Here is a 17,206-nt window from a genome sequence, read left to right as displayed (position 1 = left end):
AGAGGCAAGCTTTCGGGGCAGCTTGGGTCTCTTCAGCATGTGTGGTTAATGCCTGAGGAACAGACCTAAGCTGTCTTAAAAGTTTGCCTCTGTAATCCACTGATAGACAGTAAAAAACGGTATCAGACAATTTATCAGGTGCAATGGTTGTGGTTGCTCAAAGTCCATCTTCCCATTATAAGGGGACCATTATTATGAATGTCATGTGCAGGGGCGCACACAAACAGCAGGGAGCCCTTGTTCAAAAACAGTTTATAGGCCCCTTGCTCCAAAATAGCTCATCATAGAGCACCCCCTGTATGTCACCCCAGGTATAACAATACACCAGTAATTGTGCACCATGAAATTCCTTAGCTCAGTTTCTTACATGCAATCTAATAAAGAGGAAGTTGCTGTTTAAGTGGCAGTGGTGCCCATTACTTACCGGGCCTCTATGCAGCTACACCGGTTGCACATATGGTATGTGTTATTTGGGGGACCTTTTTACAGGTTTTGCATTAGGGCAGGTTACGCCTCCATTCACGTATGTACATATAAGGCTATGTTCACATCTGCGTCAGGGCTCCGTTCTGACGATCCATCAGTCAGTCAGCCCTGACTGACAAACTGAAGCCAGAGGTTTCCGTTTCCATCACCATTGATTTCAATGGTGACGGATCCGGTGCCAATGGTTTCCGTTTGTCCCTGTTGTGCAAGGGTTCCATCGTTTTGCTGGAATCAATAGCGTAGTCGACTACAGTATTCATCCCGTCAAAACAACGGAACCCTTGCACAACGGAGACACGGAAACCATTTGCACTGGATCCGTCACCATTGAAATCAATGGTGATGGAAACGGAAACCTCTGGCTTCAGTTTGTCAGTCAGGGCCGTTGGAACGGAGAACTGACGCAGATGTGAATGAAGCCTAAATTTGGTATCAGCTATAAGTACGTCATATCATACAAGTAACGTACCATATAATTTACAGCATGTAAAAGAAAACAAAGAAAAAAGATACAAAGTGTAAAAGAATGGTGTGACGTAGGGGGGAAAACAGAGCCTCTCTGCTTTTTATTATATATCTAGCTAAAGTGAATCCTATAGGGTAATTGACAATAAGTTTTCACACATGTCTTTTTTCGCCTAAAGGTTTCCATGCAGGGAAATGATCGCGTTTTGAGTATATGGCAACATGAGGACGTAACACGGATTGAAAATGAACCCTATATACAGTATTATCATCCGCTGGATCACAGGCGAGGGATGCCAGCACCAAACATGGCGATACCAGGCATCAAGGGACATTGACAGATCTCGCGAGATCTCCGCCCACTCTTCAAGTCTCATTTGCGGCGCATGCGCCTACTGCGCTGTCTGACCTTGCCTGCAGTCACCATGTTGTCCCGCAGCAGCGTCCTTATCTATCAGCCACAATGGTAAGACTCCGTGTAGGGCTCGTTGAGTCTCCGTGAAGTGTACTCCGGGAAGATGGAGCAGAGTGTGAGAAGTGGCGGCGGTGGCTGGGAGTGTAGGGCTTTATTCTGTGCAACACCGGTCACATAGACTAGGCCGCAACCGGCCCTTGTACGTCAAGGTGTCCGGGAGCAGTGACTGGAGGGAGGACGTTGTGTACCCGTGTGTGTTGTGTGAAATCCGTAGCTCTGCATTGTATTTTGCCCCATGTAACTGGAGTAGCAGCTAGACCCCCTCCTAGTGCCCTTGCACGTATGTAAGAGCTTGTTCTAATACCCTGGGTACAAGCTGGCATGTAGGAGAATGTATGAAGGGTGTGAGCAGTCCTTTACCTCCTATGTTCATCTGGGCGACCGGAGTCTCCTTGAACCATCGTCCTGCATATCATGTTCACCCCTCATAGTCAGATTTATTGTATGACTGACTATACATCGTTTTTGATCATTGTTTAACATCTTGTTTTAGGGGTCAAGTCAGAAACATGGCAACTTTGAAGGACAGTGAGTATCTATGTCAAATGTGGGTCATTTAGAGGGTCAGATGTATATTAGGGGTTAATGTGTACGGGTAACCTGGAAATGGGGCAGAGGGGGAGAGGTTTTTAACTCCTTCAGACAGGTGTCAATATACAGGATGGGCTGGTTAAAAGGGTTGTCTCCATCCGGCTAGATCGCCTACTACTGTCTGAGTGGGAGGTGACGGCGAGCGGCCTCTTCAAGGGGTTTTCATGTCGTAGCTGGTTTGCCGTGTAACTTTGCCACGTTTCAGAAGACCACGTTTGTGAGGGTCCTTGAGATGGATTCCTAGAATGAAGATGCTGCAGAACTCTTGGCAGTGGTTGAGCTCTGTATCTTGGAATCTGACCGTGTGATTTAATGTCGCTATGACAGACGGGCACATGAAGGTGCCATTGAAGTTCTGGATGTCTCTGGACAGCACTTCATGGCTTGGCACACGTTACAGAGAACCCCTGGCCCGTCTTTCTGTCACTCGTACTCTAAAGCTCCATAAGCATGGCAGTTTAACTTTGTGTTACAGTTACCAGGCGATTGAAATCCATCAAGAATATCCAGAAGATTACAAAGTCCATGAAGATGGTGGCAGCAGCCAAGTACTCCAGAGCGGACCGAGATCTGAAACCGGCCCGAGTATATGGAACCGGAGCTTTAGGTAGGAATGTAGTAGAAAATGGCATGAATGGCAATTCCTCCATATAATGGTGCCATTGAAATTGTGCCCTGTAGCCTCGGGCATCTTCCTGTAATCCGAAATTGTAATATCCTAGACTTGTGCTTTCTCTTTTGTTTCCCTTAGCGTTGTATGATAAAGCTGAGATTAAGACCCCTGAAGACAAGAAGAAGCACCTTATTATCGGTGTGTCGTCTGATCGAGGTCTTTGTGGTGCTATTCATACCAGTGTGGCAAAAGCCATAAAGCATGAGATTTCCTCGCTGTCTAGTAGCGGAAAGGAGGTCAAGGTTGTTGGAATCGGGGATAAGCTGCGAGGAATACTTCAGAGGTTTGTGTGGAAAGCTTTAGGGTAGGGTCACCTCGACCACTGCCATATTGATAAATACATTGTGCATGATTTTTACAAAAAAAAAAATAAATAATATTTTTCCTTTAACCCCTTAATGACCAGGCCATTTTGCGCGTTAATGACCAAGGATTAGTGTTTGTTTCTTCACGGTCGCATTCCAAGAGTCGTAACTTTTTATTTTTTATTCCGTCGACATCGCCGTATAAGGGCTTGTTTTTTTGTGGGACGAGTTGTATTTTGTAATTGTAGCATTTTTAGATGCTTAAAATATATTGATTAACTTTATTTTAGGAGAGAATTGAAAATAAGCAGCTATTCCAGCATTGATTTTCACGTTATAAGTTTACGCCGTTTACTATGCAGCGTAAATAACATGTTTCCTTTATTCTATGAGTCGGCACGATTACGGGGATGCCAAATGTATATGTTTTTTCTACGTTTGCACAATAAAAAGCCTTTTAGAAAAAAATTACTTGTTTTTGCATCGCCGCATTCCAAGAGACGTAGATTTTTTTATTCAGTCAATATGGCCGTATGGGGGCTTGATTTTTGTGGGCCAATGTGTAGTTCTCATTAGTACTATTTTGGGGTACATAGGACTTATAGATTAACTTTTATTTTATTTTTTATGGGGGGAATGGGAGAAAAGAGAATTTTTCCATTGTTTTTTTTGGACGCCGTTCATCCGGCGGTTTAATTAATGTGTCCATTTTATTGGTCAAGTTGTTACGATCGCGGGGATACCATATATGTGCATGTGTGATTTGTTTTGACACTTTTACTAAATAAAACCACTTTTTGGGTAGTTTTATTTGATTTTCACTGTAATTCTTTTTTTTCACAAACTTTATTTAACTGATTTACATTTTTATTTTTATTTTTTAAGTCCCACCAGGGGACTTTACTATGTGATCTGATGATCACATATATAATGCTTTGGTATACTGTCAGTGTAACACGGACAGGCAATCTATTAGGTCATGCCTCCGGCATCGCATAACAGGCATTTGAAGACAGACCTTGGGGTCTTTGTTAGCCCCCCGGCTGCCATGGAAACCTGACGGCGACCCTCGATTTCTTTGCGGGGGTGCTGATGGGGTGACAGAGGGAGCTCCCTCCCTCTGTCAAACACATTAGATGTCGCTGTCACTATTGACAGCAGCATTTAATGGGTTAAACTGCCGGAATTGGAGCGCGCTTCGATTCCAGCAGGAGCCAGGCTGTGTATAACAGCTGTGCTCCTGCCGCTGATCGCGTGGGTACAATGGCAGTACCCGTGCCATCACAGGACGGATATATCCGTCCTCCTGCGCGAACTAGCGGCTGCAGAGGATGGATATATCCGTCCTTCGGCGTTAAGAGGTTAAAGGAGAGTTCTAGAAAACTATCACAATACTGCATGTAAACACTGAGTGCATTTTTTATGTGCTGCACTGAAGGCAATGGGGAAAAGGTAGCCACAAATCCACAACTGAAAGGCCATTTGTGGGGATTCTTAACCACGTTGTGTGAACAGGATTTAGAAAAATGTAACCACTGAGGTTATTTACTGCCACAGCCAAACTGCAGAATAGGATATCTGTGTGAACTGAAGTAGTCAAATGGCTATGATTTCTATCACATGACCATGTTGAGTAAATTGGCGGTTTCCTTTTTCATTGCTCTATAGGTGTGTAAAAGAAAATTCTAATATGGTATTCTATAACCTAGTGTTCTAGTGTGGGATGAGATCTCTCAAATCTTTAGAATGGCGTTGGCTCCTGGGAAGGTTTTCCTACTTTTCTTCGTTGTTTTGGCAATTAATCTTTTAACGACCGCCCACCGTCTTTTGACGTCCTTGGTCTACAGCGACGTCTTTTGGCGTTGCTGTAGAAGAGGCTGATGAGCGCTCCTGTGAGCATTCATCCTCTAAGCACGAGCTGTAACTCACCGCTGCTGATGTTAGAGAAGCCTGCTGAATACAGCTGGGGTCGGAAAACATTCGGACCCCAGCTGTTAAACTCTTTGATCGCCGCGGTCCGTGACCGCGGCAAGATTAAGGGGAACTCCCCGCTTTGATCTAGTCATCAGAAACCCGGTGACGTGATCAAACACCGAGGAATTCCTCTACAGTCAGCCGTGGGGACCTACAAAGGATCCCAGGGCTGTCTGTCCAGTTTGCCTGCTGCTAGGGCACGCTATGTGCTGCCCGAACAGCAGCCTTGTCATAGTGACACAGTATGATGTATTAGCATACAGAAGTATGTGAATACATTACAAGTAAAAAATAAAGTTATAAATAAAGTTATCCCTTAATGGAATTAAAAAAAAAGTAACAAAAACCTAATTATTAATTTTATGTAATTAACCTAATTACATTATTAGCATGTAAATAGGTTCGCAGAAATCCCATTCACATGCATGGGATGCAGGTTGTCATTGGATTTGACTCCCAATTTTGGCGCAGAAATTTTGTCTAATCTGACACGTGAATAGACCCTGCTGGGCCCCTCAGTGATCAGCAGTAAGCTGTGGGGAAGCCTGGAAGTAGGCGTTCAATCCTCTCGTCACAGGGGAAACGAAGCCTTGCACACTGCCTATGCTATGTGTTGTATGTGTAATGCAGGACCGTTCCTTCAGAGCGAGACACTCTTTTTGTAACCAGTCTTCACTCTGGCCAAGAACTGAAAAGTGTGCACCCCTCTGTGTTAACTCAGAATTCCCTAATGGGTAAATGAAAATGGGTTTTCTAATTTGAAAAAGATGGAGGCGAGGTACAATGGAGGATTAAGGCCATGTGCACACACAGCAGATTTGCGGCAAATTAGTTGCAGATTATTGGTGTGGATTCTGCACCGAAAACCGGCAAACTAAAGTACGGTAGAATTCATGTCAGTTGGGTTTAACAAAACCACGTGCGAAAACAAAAACTGCTCGGATTTGAGGGCAAATTGTAGATTCTCAAATCTGCATGTTTTGTCATGGATTATTTTTTTATGGGATTGCAACGGATTTCACACATTGCTATACAATGGGTCAGTTCTGTAACAAAATCTGCCTGTAACGTTTGGATTTTGCCGCACATTTCAGGCTGCTGCGTGGGTACTGTGCATAGGGGGAGCGCGGTTGACGTGGCCCATGATTATCAAGGACTCCTGAGCGCGAGCACATCATTGGGAGAACTCCAGGCTCTGCTCGCGCTGCAGGAAATGGGAAACTGAGATTTTATGAAAAGCGACTAAATATCACATAGTAAGTGACCCAGCGTTGGAACCAGGGTCTCTAGCACTACTTCTGCTGCCCTCCGATATTGCAGCCTAAACCTGGCGACCACCCACCTGAGCTTTGATATGCTGTTATATATCATTTTAAGTAAATAGTTCTCTTTAGACCATCACTCATGGCTGTTGTCTTTTCTTCATTAAGGAGTCACGGTAGTCACTTCCTTCTGACCTTCAAGGAAGTTGGCAGGAAGCCTCCGACTTTTGGCGATGCATCTGTGATTGCTTCAGAACTGCTAAACTCTGGCTATGAGTTTGACCAAGGATCTGTGGTGTTCAATAGATTCAGGTATAGAGCGTGACTTTAGACTGTGATCTCTGCTGTGGCACATGAGCTTGCACTCATTGTTTCTGTTGTTGTAGGTCTGTGATATCTTACAAGACTGATGAAAAGCCATTCTTTTCTCTTGACACGGTTGCAAATTCTGGTGAGTATACAATGGAAACCATTATAAAACTGGAGGAAAGAGGAGCATTTTAGCATCCAGTTCACCAGACTGTTGCGGTGATGGCTTAGCATATTCTGGCCCCAGACCGGAAATGGGGGGGATGGGGATCCCGAACATACATGGGTATCATATTGCTACTTTGGTTGCTCACGTTTCTCCTTGGTGGGAATCTAGTATAACGAAGCATTGGGTTCATATTGCAGCCTCCTATGTTTTTCCAGTTACTCTTAAAGCGCTTTTATTTCTCCCTTACTGGGATTTACCTTATCCGACTGATCTATCCCCGCTTACTCTAGCTGCCTTACGTTTTCGAGCACCTATAAATAAGGGTCTTGCAATGCTCATATTGTCACTACAACACATGGCACTACCTGATATATGACCTGTACCTAATTATGGCTATTTAAATTTATTTTTTATGTTCATATTTTCTGTAAAAACTCAATAAAAATTATTGAAACTTAAAAAAGTAGAATGAATAAAAATATATTAAAAAAAAATAATTCACTTTTTACAGTAAACTAGAGAAGTCTTGAAACATAAAATACTATGTACATATTTGATATTGTCGCAACACTAGCAACCTGGGCAAGTTTTTAAAGTGTCATTTATGATCGTGTATGCTGTAAAAAAACAAAAAATACAGGGAAACAACTTTTTTTTTTTTTTTTTTTTCTGCATTTCTAACCAAATTAATAGAAAGTTATATATATTTGTGTACAACTCGTCCCGCAGAAAACTGTCTCCTACAGCTACGTAGAACAAAAAATAAAAAAGTTGTGAGTGCTGGGATGCAAATAGGAACAATATAGGAAAAATTCTGGTCCCCAAGGCCAAAATTGGCCCAGTCCTTAAGGGGTTAAATATAAGAAAGGTACTTTGCGCACCCAAAAGTCGTTTTCCAAAGATAGATTTTTAATATTCGTAATTATGCCAGTTTAAGTGCGACGTTTCGGTCATCTCTGACCTTCATCAGGCACTGTGACCTGGTTGTCATGGTTGTTGTTCGACTCAGTAAGGGGTTAAATAGCTACCTTTTTTTAACTTCGGATAATGTTTTGGTTTTTTTTCCCCAGAGGGCATCACGGTCTATGATGATATTGACGCAGATGTGCTGAGGAATTACCAGGAGTTTACTTTAGCTAATATCATCTACTTGACATTGAAGGAGTCCACCACTAGTGAGCAGAGCGCTAGGATGACTGCTATGGACAATGCCAGCAAGAATGCGTGTAAGTCTCTAATTCTTCACGTTGTGGGAGGATATACTGCACAATTATTCCGCACTTAGTATAGTGCTGGTGGAAAAAAGAAATCTGCTTTTACCAGAGGGACTATGCAAAATGTACAATTGATGAAAAGTTTACTTTCTTTTCTCCTTCTGTAGCCGAGATTATTGACAAATTGACATTGACCTTTAATCGTACCCGTCAATCGGTCATCACCAAGGAGCTTATTGAGATCATTTCTGGTGCTGCTGCTCTGTAAGTACATGGCGTGCAATTCCACAAGACTGATTTATTGTCCCGCATAAGAGGGTTTTAGATTATTCGGCACATTACTTACATGGTAACAAATCTAGCGTGATGTGAGTTCTCACTGGGAGATATTAAACTGTATACTGTTGCTGTTTGCTTTGACTACTGTATATTTGTTGAGTGACTGACTGCTGTATATTTGTTGAGTGACTGACTGCTGTAGTCATTGCTTTGGTCTGCGTGTAAAACTGATCTTACAAACCAGAAAAGCTTCCTTTAAGCCTAGCTGGAGAACTTCACCTATAATGATAGATATCAATGTTGGCTTGGCATGGTGTGACTTAAAGGGAATGTGTTGCCAGCAAAACATGATTTTTTTTTTTATTTTTTTTTAGTTAAACAATTAGTGTATAGGTGATTAAACATTGTTCTAATTATTTTTTTTTCATGAGTCAGAAAATATTATAAATTGGATTCTAATTTATAATATTTTCCATTGCTGGTCACTAGATGGAGCCATTCCCAAAATTGCAGCATTGCATGTGGTAAAGCAACCACATTGCTTTATGCTGCAAAATTGGGTAAAAAGCCCTCGCTCTAGTGAGCTCTCAGCATCCCCCCCCTCCTTTATCCTGGCTAGTGCCGGGATAAACGAGGGGATTGAACGGTCTAACCTCCTACACTGTGTGTCACCATTTTTTGAGATAACACACAGTGTAGAAGGTTTACATACACTAGTAAACACACTGAAACACAAACATACATAGAAATCCCTTACCTGCTCCAGTCGCCGCCGCTCCGTCCGCTCCGTCTGCTGCCGCTGCTCCATGTGCACAAGTCCGGAAGCCGCGACCGGAAATAGTAATCTTACTGTCCGGCCGCGACTTCCGGTCCACAGGAAAATGGCGCACATTTCAAATTGAACTGTGTGGGAGCGGCGCATGCGCCGTTCCCACACAGCGGCGTACATGATAGTGGCTGGAACGGGCCCTGTTCGCAGTCCCTATGGGACTGGAGCTGCCGTATTCCATGTCTGTATGTGTCGTTAATCGACACATACAGAAATGGAAAAAAAAATGGCAGCCCCCATAGGGAAGAAAAAGTGTAGAAATAAAAAAAGTAAAACACAAACACACAAATAAATACAAACGTTTTTAATAAAGCACTAACATCTTTAACATATAAAAAAAAAAAATTGTGGTGACACTGTTCCTTTAACCTGCTTGTTTTGTTTCTAACCCTTTTTTACCAGGGGATGAGATCAATGCAGGCATGAAACGTTTGTCAGGTAATTATATCAAATTATAGTGAAATCCAGTGGATTGATTTTAATTCACATTAGATTTAAAATTACTCGGTCACTTTATCTTATTAAGCAAAAAAAAGGGAAGGGGTCTCGGGAGAAAAATGAATATTGAGTATGCTTGCCGTGTTTCCCTCGGAGGAGACTTTTGCCTCTTTGGTAAAGCAATGCACGTTTCATTGGATTGAGTTTCCAACTTGCAGCTCTGACTCGACTCTCTTGCAAACTAGGAGACTGTCACATGACTTCAGAAATCTTGCATGTACTCCTCTTAAAGGGGGTTATATCCCATCAGGACACACTCTAACCCTCGACCCATTTCTAGGTGTCTGTCGGAATCCGCTGCAACTTTTGCCAAAGAAGCTATTCAGCCTCTGATTTCCACAAATGTCGTTTTAGGCTTTTATTCACACTTTTTCTCGTCCGTGTTCTGTCCGTTTTAACAACACCGCATTATGACCAGTGCAACTCTATTTACACCATTTTTCAGTTTTTGTTTTGTTTATGTCCGTGTCAAACTCACAATATGGTCCTATTCTGCCCATTTTGTGCACTATACCTGCCCATTAAAGTCTACGGGCGTGTGGGGAAAAAAAAAAAAAGAAAAACGGACTGCACACATATGGATGGTGTGTGTGCTATCTGTTTTTCACAGATCAGTTGCTAAAGACATACAGAAAAAAAAAACCGTGCTTGCAGAGATGAAAAATGGATGACACACGGAAACCCCACTGAGGCAACAATGACATTCCCGTGTTTAAAAAAAACCAAAAAAAAAACAACTCTGTTTTTTCCAGTTGCAAATCTGACATGTTCCTGTGAATAAGGCCTTACATAAAGCCGATTCAAATTAATGACCCACCATGTAATACATCATCGCACCACGTCTGGCAAATAATAGACGCGCTTTTGCAGCAATTTTCCGCTCTGGCTGAGCGGAGGTCTCAAGTGGGTTGCCAGCCCTACCCCTGACATTTATATATCCTAATAGAGTATATTGACAGGGGTAGGACAATCCCTGTAAGTTACTGTTTGTTCCTGAACCTCCTGGCTCCTAAAGAGGATCTGTCACTAGTTTAGTAATGCCCCATCTCCTAGCTAATCTAATAGGCGCGGTCACACTGATAATGATAGTGAAAATTGTGTCCCAAAACATTTATTTTAAAAGTTATGAGCTTTTTTTTCTAAATATGTAAATGAGCCTTTATTAGACAAGTGGGAGGTAACCGCTGCGATTCCCCTGAGGTGGAGCTTCCTCCCAGCCTCTGACGCTGTCCAATCAGCATGAAGCTGCTTCACACAGTGTGAGGCTGGAGGGCAGGGGGATCAGATCAAATAGCCATATCTCGGGCTGTGGACCACTTAGAACAGTGGTACTGGTGGCATATGAAAGAGGAGATCCTAATCTTTCATATGGAACCAGTTTTAGCTGTGACACAACCGGAGATATCGCCAGTTGAAAACAGTTGGTAATGTAAGCTGTATACTATATGAGCACCTGGGTTGCTAGGCAGGGAAGGGGGAGAAGCTGTATGACGATTGGACAGCATCATACAGAAAGCATTACACCGCCGAGTTTAACGAGCCACATTAGCATATTTATAAAAATGCTCCTAACTTTGCAAATAATAAATTAAAAAATCGGGAAAAAAAATCCCACTCGTTATCCGCATCACAGCAACTATTAGATTATTTAGGAGATGGGGACATGTAGTGTAATGTTGACATGTATTCACTGACTCAGTGCTGCATTACACGGGACGCCGCTTAGTTCTGATCCTTATTGGGGTAACGTAAACGTCATTCTTCCTGTATCCCACAGCGTCTGTAGGGACTGGAAGTGAGGGTCTCAATGCAAGTCTATGAGAGCCTCTATGTGAGTCTCATAGACTTGCATTGAGAGACTGACCTCTGGTTTCTACAGTAGGTGGTGTAGTATTTGGGTTGTCAGAGTACACCATAGCAGCCTGGAATGGAGCTGCGTCCCGTGAAATATAACCGGTAAGTCATTACGCCTGTCTACATTATACTACATTACAAACTGGGAGGGGAGGTGGCCACTTTAAGGCTTTTTTGTTTTTCACATATGTCATGGCTTTTTTTATTTATTGTGGCATTCTGATCGTAAAGGAGTAAATTTGTCTTTTCTCTTTCAGATAATCTATCATCAGGTTGTACCTTGTCTGGATCTCATTGTCTCAAGGGATTGGTTTATTTGTGAAGAAAACCAATATTTGTAAATTATATTACAATAAATTGCTTACGTGGAATTATTGGATTGTTGTTCAGCAGTGTATTATTTAATCCAGTATTTCGCTTAGACTTGGTATGGCAAAGATTCTGCAACTTGTATAGGTCAGGAGAGTGGTAAAACATGGCACTCCCGTCCTCAAGATTCTGTGACTTCTTTGTAGCCTTTTTATTTTTTTTAATTTCATGTATCTCTTTAGTGTTTTTAAAGAGAACCTTTCACCTCCCCATACATGTGCAGCATATAATAGGCAGGGCTGCACAAACCCTGGGGCACTTTCCTTTTTTTCTACCTCCCTCTGTTATTTAGATATCTGTGCCGTTATCATGCACTTACTGTACAATATAACAAAGTGACCAGTGGCAATTGTTGTACATGTGTATAATATAAAGATGATTCCCACAGTCAGGCTCACCATTCTGCAGATCCCCTCGCATAGTAAATTATTACCGAACTTTTCTGCGTCCTCATTCAGTTACTGCGGAGGCGATAACCATATGTTCCGCGCATGCCCGTACTGTCCTCTAGTATGCAACTCGCACGTCTTTGAAAGTCTATTCTGGATCACAGTGTTTATCAGGTGCATGCTGTGTACCGCTCCGGAGCCTATATGACAATATGTACGCATAGCCGGCTATGTAAAGCACATTGTCTCTATCCCATATCTAGTATTGGGTCATAATTCAAAGATATTTAACCAGTACATACCGCTAGCTCGAGAGAAGGAAAAAGTACAACTTGACCCTCAGTCAAAAATGTCCAGACCTGGCGAAAGTCGCCAAATTAATGGGGGCGTATTGTCCAGGTCGGGGACAGATGTTTTCCCCGATGTGTAAATAACACACCACGTACACAACATCCTCCTACATGACCAAAGAAACTCTTGGGGTATGTTCGCACCGGCTATTTGCAGCAGTTTTTCGGGCCGAAAAACAGCTAATAATGCGGGGCTGTAAGTTTCCAAACATCTGCCCATTGATTTCAATGGGAAAAACGGCGTTCCGTTCCCACGGGGAGTTTTTTACTCGGGCGTTTTTAAAAGCGACCGTGTAAAAAAAAAAAAAAAAGCCTCGGTAAATAACGAAAATGTACTCACCCAAATTTTTATTTCCTGCAGTCCTTGGCAGCACAACACATGGGTTGTAGTCCCCTAGGTACAATCAAGCAGAGACAGGTTAATTAGCAATACGCTTTAAGCAATAAAACAATCAAGGACTTCCCCCCTATAAGGGCGGATTTACACGAACGTGTAATACGTACGTGCAACGCGCATGCTTTTCACACGCGTCGCACGGACCTATGCTAGTCTATGGGGCAGTGCAGACTGTCAGTGATTTTTGCGCAGCGTGAGTCCGCTGCGTAAAACTCACGACCGGTCCTATATTTCTATGTTTTTCGCGCATCACGCACCCATTAATTTCAATGAGTGCACGAAAGTCACGCATGCCACACGGAGTCACCTCCGTGGGACGTGCGTGATTTGCGCAACAGCAGGCAAACTATGATTGCAAACAGAAAAGCACCACTCCTCTGTACAACGCCCACTTGGTCATATAGTAAATCACGTCCACTTGTCCATTAAGAAACTCATTAGCATAAAGCTAATATAGGTCATAACTTGGTCAAAAATGATCGTTTTTCTAAATAAAAAACACTGCTGTAATCTACATTACAGCGCCGATCACATCATGTGCAATATAGACCACTTATAATGTGGTGACAGACGCTTTAAGGTGATTCGGCAAAGTGAATAGTGCATGGCAGCTGTAAGAAGGAGAGACTTATGTGGACTGAATTTTCTAAAGGACTAAATGGGCGGTAGGATTGTAAACCAACAGCTACAATGATGAGTGAGGCCGTAAACATGTTGCGATGGTTTGGTCGTAGGAAACATAAATATTCTACAGTAATGATTATAATGTATGCAAGTTTGTTTAGACCACACAGCTTACCTGTCGCGGTCGCTATTGACCACAGCATTTAACTAGTTAAATGGCCAGGAACAGCGCCATCGCTGTTCCTGGCCGTTAGAGCAGTTTGTCAGCTGTAAAACACAGTTGATACCTGCAGTGTATGGAGCGGGCTCAGCGCATGAGCCCGCACCAAACATTATCCCATCCCTGCTCCATGATGTGCTGGCACATCATGGGTCGGGAAGGGGTTAAAGAGGCTCTGTCACCAGATTTTGCAGCCCCTATCTGCTATTGCAGCAGATCGGCGCTGCAATGTAGATTACAGTAACGTTTTTATTTTTTAAAAACGTGCATTTTTGGCCAAGTTATGGCCATTTTTGTAGTTATGCAAATGAGGCTTGCAAAAGTCCAAGTGGGTGTGTTTAAAGTAAAAGTCCAAGTGGGCGTGTATTATGTGCGTACATCGGGGCGTGTTTACTTCTTTTACTAGCTGGGCGTTCTGACGAGAAGTATCATCCACTTCTCTTCAGAACGCCCAGCTTCTGGCAGTGCAGACAGCGTGTTCTCGGTCCTGCATCGTGTCAGACGAGCGGGGACACATCGGCACCAGAGGCTACAGATGATTCTGCAGCAGCATCGGCGTTAGCAGGTAAGTCGATGGAAACCATTTGCACTGGATCCGTCACCATTAGGGTATGTTCACACGAGGGCGTCCGTAACGGCTGAAATTACGGGGATGTTTCAGCCTGAAAACATCCCCGTAATTTCAGCCGTAACGGCATGTGCAGGCGCTTGACAGACGTAATTGGCGCTGCTATTCATTGGAGTCAATAAAGGCTCCAATTACGGCCAAAGAAATGACAGGTCACTTCTTTGACGCGGGCGTCTATTTACGCGCTGTCATTTGACAGCGGCGCGTAAATATACGCCTCGTGTGAACAGACAAACGTCTGCCCATTGCTTTCAATTGAGGCGCTATTTTCGGACGTAATTCGGGGCAAAAACGCCCGAATTACGTCCGTAATTAGTGCGTGTGAACATACCCTTAAAATTAATGGTGATGCAAACGGAAACCTATGGTTGTTGCCCTGAAAAGAACGCCCCAAAGTAACTGCAGCTGTCCCTGTTATCACTAGCTCCTTCCATCAACGTCCTAACACTTCCCTATTATGCATATTGCTCAGTTATGAGCTTGTAAGGGGGTTCTAGTATGTATAACCACAAGACCCCCCACCGTCTCCAGCAATTACCCTCATTGAACCAATCACGAAGTTCCATTACTTGCTTTGGCGGGCAAGGTCCAAGATATGGTTGTCATGGGGCTATTCTAGCTTTTCCTAAGGCTGCCATGCAAGTCTGGCCCAATTCAGTTGTCGATCAAAGGTCACCCCTCCTGATATAAATAGATGCCCCATTATGGAATCAGGATGCTGGTATGAAGATCAATTGCATGCCTCATGATTATATATTAAAGCACTTACAGTCTTCGTGTATCTATTGAATGCAACGTTGCAAACCAGCGGGATTCCCTTTTGAGATGTGCCCCGTGATACCTTCTACACTAGACATCGGAAAAGGTATAACGCAATCCCTTTCAAATTGCCAATAGTTCCTGCAATGCAGTTCACGGGAGAAACACAGAGGGTGAGGCATAGAATGGTAGCTTCGCCACGGGGCAATATAGGCAATTCATTTCCAAAGCATCACCACTTCCGCAGTATTGGTACCAGCGTACTTTCTCCAATGTGCCACAACTCCCGCAGTATATTATCAATGATACCTTAACACAAGATTACGTACTCCTTTTTTATACATATAAAAAAAATATATTATATTTTATTTTGTAAGAAGGGGAGTCTTTTCCATAACCTAATTTTCTTGAAATTTTTATGTGACTGTTGCATAACAAATAAACATGAAAGACACCAGATAAAAAACATTAGTCACATTTGCTTAATCATATACTGTATTGACCATTGAATAACATTTTACACTTTCCATCTACGATTAAATACTTTGTATTACTCCTCTTGCACTGATCCTGAGTTACAGTCTGTATTATAGTCCAGAGCTTTATTCACAATTCTGGCTTCACAGCTGAAATTTCCCAGCATTCCTTGTTGGCTCAATGTCACACATAGTTTGTTCTGGCGATTTGCATTGTAGAAAGTACAGACTTTACAATAAGGGGGTGCTCAAAAATGTTGTCTATTTCTATAGCAACCAGCAGAATCGCTGGTATTTTTAGTCCTGTAGAAAATATGTAATACATAGTGTTTATAAGGCAGCTCCGCTTATCTCTAGTTGAAGGTGGATATATCCTATTAGCAGTTACTGGAGAGAAGACTGTGGGTAGCTTCAACGGGCCCATATTTTTTACATAGTTTGTAAGGTTGAAAAAAGACACATGTCCATCAAGTTCAACCAAGGGATGGGAAAGGGGAAGTGGGATGGGAAAGGGGAAGTAAAAAATTTCTACACATAGCAGTTAATATTTTTTTGTTCTAGGAAATTATCTAACCCTTTTTTAAAGCCATCTACTGTCCCTGCTGTGACCAGCTCCTGCGGTAGACTATTCCATAGATTCACAGTTCTCACAGTAAAGAAGGCTTGTCGCCTCTGCAGGTTGAACCTTTTTTTCTCCAGACGGAGGGAGTGCCCCCTTGTTTTTTGAGGGGGTTTTACAAGGAACAGGATTTCACCATATTTTTTGTATGCGCCATTCATATATTTATATAAGTTAATCATGTCCCCCCTTAGTCGTCTTTTCTCAAGGCTAAATAGGTTTAGTTCTTTTAATCTTTCCTCATAACTTAGATTCTCCATGCCCCTTATTAGCTTCGTTGCTCTTCTTTGTATTTTTTCCAACTCCAGGGCATCCTTTCTATGAACTGGAGCCCAGAACTGAACTGCATATTCTAGATGAGGCCTCACAAATGCTTTGTAAAGTGGCAATATTACATCCCTGTCCCGCGAGTCCATGCCTCTTTTAATACACGACAATATTTTGCTGGCCTTTGAAGCAGCTGATTGACACTGCATGCTGAAATTTAGTTTATGATTTACAAGTACACCCAGATCCTTCTCAACAATTGACTCCCCCAGTGTAGCGCCCCCTAGGACATATGATGCTTGCAGGTTTTTCGTACCCAGATGCATAACTTTACATTTATCTACATTAAACTTCATTTGCCAAGTGGACGCCCAAACACTTAGTTTGTTTAAATCTGCCTGCAATTCACAAACATCTTCCATAGACTGAACTATATTACATAGCTTGGTGTCATCTGCAAAAATAGAAATAGTGCTATTAAACCCATCCTCTATATCATTAATAAATAAGTTGAATAATAGTGGTCCCAGCACGGAACCCTGGGGTACACCACTTATAAACGGGGACCATTCAGAGTAGGAATCATTGACCACAACTCTCTGGATACGGTCCCTGAGCCAATTCTCAATCCAATTACAAACTATACTTTCTAAACCTATAGTCCTTAATTTACCCATTAGGCGTCTATGGGGGACAGTGTCAAATGCCTTTGCAAAGTCCAAAAA

General features: G+C 42.6%; 1 protein-coding gene across 2 annotated transcripts; it reads left to right on the top strand.

The window, feature by feature from the left end:
* Window positions 1–1,314: 1,314 nt before the first annotated feature.
* ATP5F1C (ATP synthase F1 subunit gamma) lies at window positions 1,315–11,760 on the top strand. 2 transcript variants are annotated; one of them, XM_075857465.1, is made up of 10 exons: window positions 1,315–1,417; window positions 1,920–1,954; window positions 2,493–2,624; window positions 2,769–2,973; window positions 6,400–6,543; window positions 6,618–6,682; window positions 7,780–7,935; window positions 8,091–8,187; window positions 9,434–9,469; window positions 11,641–11,760. In XM_075857465.1, exons 1-9 carry the CDS (start codon window positions 1,338–1,340, stop codon window positions 9,438–9,440), a joined length of 921 nt encoding a protein of 306 aa, XP_075713580.1. In that variant the 5' UTR covers window positions 1,315–1,337; the 3' UTR covers window positions 9,441–9,469; window positions 11,641–11,760. The 2 variants fall into 2 exon arrangements, with proteins under 2 accessions (XP_075713580.1, XP_075713581.1); XM_075857466.1 differs by lacking the exons at window positions 9,434–9,469; window positions 11,641–11,760 and having other exon boundaries at window positions 8,091–8,191.
* Window positions 11,761–17,206: the final 5,446 nt, after the last annotated feature.

Source organism: Rhinoderma darwinii, chromosome 3 (genome assembly GCF_050947455.1).
Source record: "Rhinoderma darwinii isolate aRhiDar2 chromosome 3, aRhiDar2.hap1, whole genome shotgun sequence".
Lineage (NCBI taxonomy): Eukaryota > Metazoa > Chordata > Amphibia > Anura > Rhinodermatidae > Rhinoderma > Rhinoderma darwinii.
Note: the sequence above shows the minus strand (reverse complement) of the source record. Positions and strands in the feature narration are given on the sequence as shown.

What these genes read in the sequence shown, in the direction of transcription:
- ATP5F1C (XM_075857465.1), top strand. Translation starts at nt 1,338, where the DNA reads ATGCGCCTACTGCGCTGTCTGACCTTGCCTGCAGTCACCATGTTGTCC. An exon ending in CTTATCTATCAGCCACAATG is followed by an intron (nt 1,418 to 1,919) that starts GTAAGACTCCGT and finishes ATCTTGTTTTAG; the next exon opens with GGGTCAAGTCAGAAACATGG. An exon ending in ATATGGAACCGGAGCTTTAG is followed by an intron (nt 2,625 to 2,768) that starts GTAGGAATGTAG and finishes TGTTTCCCTTAG; the next exon opens with CGTTGTATGATAAAGCTGAG.